At 61.7% G+C, this 2,266-nt stretch overlaps 1 protein-coding gene across 1 annotated transcript in view; it reads left to right on the top strand.

Annotated features, from left to right (window-relative positions):
* LOC102419880 (solute carrier family 2, facilitated glucose transporter member 9) overlaps positions 1–1,995 on the top strand; it is a gene marked incomplete at its 3' end in the record, with an annotated part of 41,719 nt that extends 39,724 nt beyond the window's left edge. The window contains exons 8-9 of the mRNA XM_023745689.1: positions 1,651–1,769; positions 1,822–1,995. Of these exons, the coding sequence (XP_023601457.1) occupies positions 1,651–1,769; positions 1,822–1,995 (293 nt within the window). The remainder of the gene's footprint in view (positions 1–1,650; positions 1,770–1,821) is intronic.
* Between the last annotated feature and the right edge of the window lie 271 nt (positions 1,996–2,266).

Genomic DNA, 2,266 nt, shown 5'->3' with positions numbered 1-2,266 from the left:
CCGGGGTTTGGCGAGAAGCCATGCAGAGAAAGGGTATAATTGGAGAAAGGGCCTCGAGGTGGCGACCAGCCCCGTGAAAGAATCCCGAGTGGCCGAGGCCGAGGGAAGAGCCCGCCTGGGGAGTGTAAGATGAGCCCCTGTTCACGGAGCTGCAGCGGACATTGTGCCGGGGAATGGGGGAGCCCCAGGCGGCACTAGAGCAGGGGAGTGACTCAGCCAGATCTGAGTAGAAGGCGGCTTTGGGTCTGGGAGTGGGACAGGGTGGGAAGGGTGAAAAGGGAGGAGAGGGCCTGGCAGGAGGCTGCTGTGATTGGTGTGTGTGGCAAGGGGGTGCGGGGAACGGAGGCAGTGGCCCTGGGGGTAGAAAGGAGGGGCAATGAGTCCAGGACTTGCCACCTGAGTGTCGGACAAGGACGAGGGAAGGATGCAGCCACTTCCCCTTCCCACTTACACAGAAGGCCAGGAGGGAGGGAGGAGATGAGACCAGGGATGCTGGTCGAATGCACTGGGACAGAGCCCAGCTGATACCCCCTGCCTGGAGCTGAGTCCCGGCAGGTGGGGGCAGGAGGAGAAGGCGGGGGACATACACTCCAATACGCTTCCAATGAAAGCTCCAGTGCACGCCTCACCCAGGGCTCAAGGTTTGGGGTGCTCAGGGGCATTGTGCCCAGACCCAGCCTGTGATCAGGTGCTCCCTAGTGTCCATAGCGGGCAGGAGTCCAAGCCTCATTTGGACCAGTTAGTTCATTCCTGATGTATTCACTCATTTGACACTTATGTCAATTGTGTGCCTGGCACAGTTCTAGGCTCCACCCAGCAGAGAACAGCCAGACAGGGATCCCTGCCTCACGCTCCTCGCTTGCATTTCAGTGGAGGACACACATCTGAGACACAGATCTAGGAAGCTGGCTCCTCGAGGGTGTTGTGAGGCAGAGCACGGCGGGAAGGAGGCAGGGGGGGCAGGGAGCCTGTCCTAGACAGCGTGGCCTTGGAGGGAGGCCTCGGGGCCTAGCACGCTGTGAAGGACCCAGCAGCCCAGGCAGATCCCTGGGGAACGATGTCCTAGCCCTTCGTCAGTATCCTCACCCAACCCGGCTTCTTCCCACTCCCGGCTGGTCTGGCCCGTCTCCCTCCAAGTCTCCGGCTCACGCAGGGCCCCTCTCCCTCCCCTCGATGCCGTTCGATTCAACCCCTCCTTGCCTCACCTCTGGGATGCAAGCAGAGGACTTGCATCCAACAATCTCTGCCTCCTAGATCCGTATGGTCCCAATCAACTCATTTTGCTCCAATCAACCAACATTTCCTGAGCGTCCCCAGTGCACTAGACCCCACAGAGGTGGGTAGATAAAGTCCTTGCCTGCAAGGATCGTGCTGCCAGATGGAAGGGACAATGGACGTGGTGGCCATGTAGGAAGCCTGGGGTCCAGGGAGCCCGGAGCAGCCCTGATGCAGCAGGGAGGGCTGGGGAGCCCTTCTGGAGAAGCCGGTGCAGACCTTGAGGGAGACACCAAACCAGGCAGAGCGAAGAACCAGTGCAAAAACAGTACAAATAAGATGGAGAGAGAGCTCGGCCCGTGGGGAAACTGCAGTGGCTCAGAAAGAGCACCAGGGGGCGTTGACAAGAGAGCAGCACCTCCCTGCACCTGTCAGCGCAGTCACAGCTGAGACCACCTGCCTACGCCAGTGTCTTTGCGGGGTCACGCCACCCCCCTCCCCCCACTCCCCAGGGCACATGGCTGGCTGACGTGGAGTTCGTGGAGTCGAAAGCTGTAGATCCCTCCCTCCGCCACGCCCACCCACTGGCCCCTCTTCTCCCTCCAGGAGAGCACCTGGCCGTACCTGTTTGGAGCCATCGCCATCCCCGCCTTGGTCCAGCTGGTGAGCCTGCCCTTCCTCCCGGAGAGCCCGCGCTACCTGCTGTGTGAGAAGCACGACCAGGCAGCGGCTGAGAAAGGTAGGGCTCGGCCTTTCCCACTCGGCTCCGGCGGCTACAGAGTCAGTGCACAGGGCGTGTGGAGACCTGGGCCACCCCTCTCTGCAGGCATGGCGCTGGGGGCCCTGGGGCACCCTAAGCCATTTCCTCTTCCCCGCAGCCTGCTCTGGTGGCCCAGGGAGGGGACTGGCCACATGGGGAGCCTTGAAAAGCCAGGACAGAGCAGGACAGGACCCAGGTCTGCTTCCTTCCGTGCCGCGGTGTCTCCATGGGGTGTCCCAACCGCAGAGATGGCGGAACACAGACCTCTTAGTGGTTGGGTCTATGCTGGCT

Source organism: Myotis lucifugus, unplaced genomic scaffold, assembly GCF_000147115.1.
Source record: "Myotis lucifugus unplaced genomic scaffold, Myoluc2.0 scaffold_567, whole genome shotgun sequence".
NCBI lineage: Eukaryota > Metazoa > Chordata > Mammalia > Chiroptera > Vespertilionidae > Myotis > Myotis lucifugus.
The sequence above is the reverse complement of the archived record's forward strand: the minus strand, read 5'-3'. Positions and strand labels throughout refer to the sequence as shown.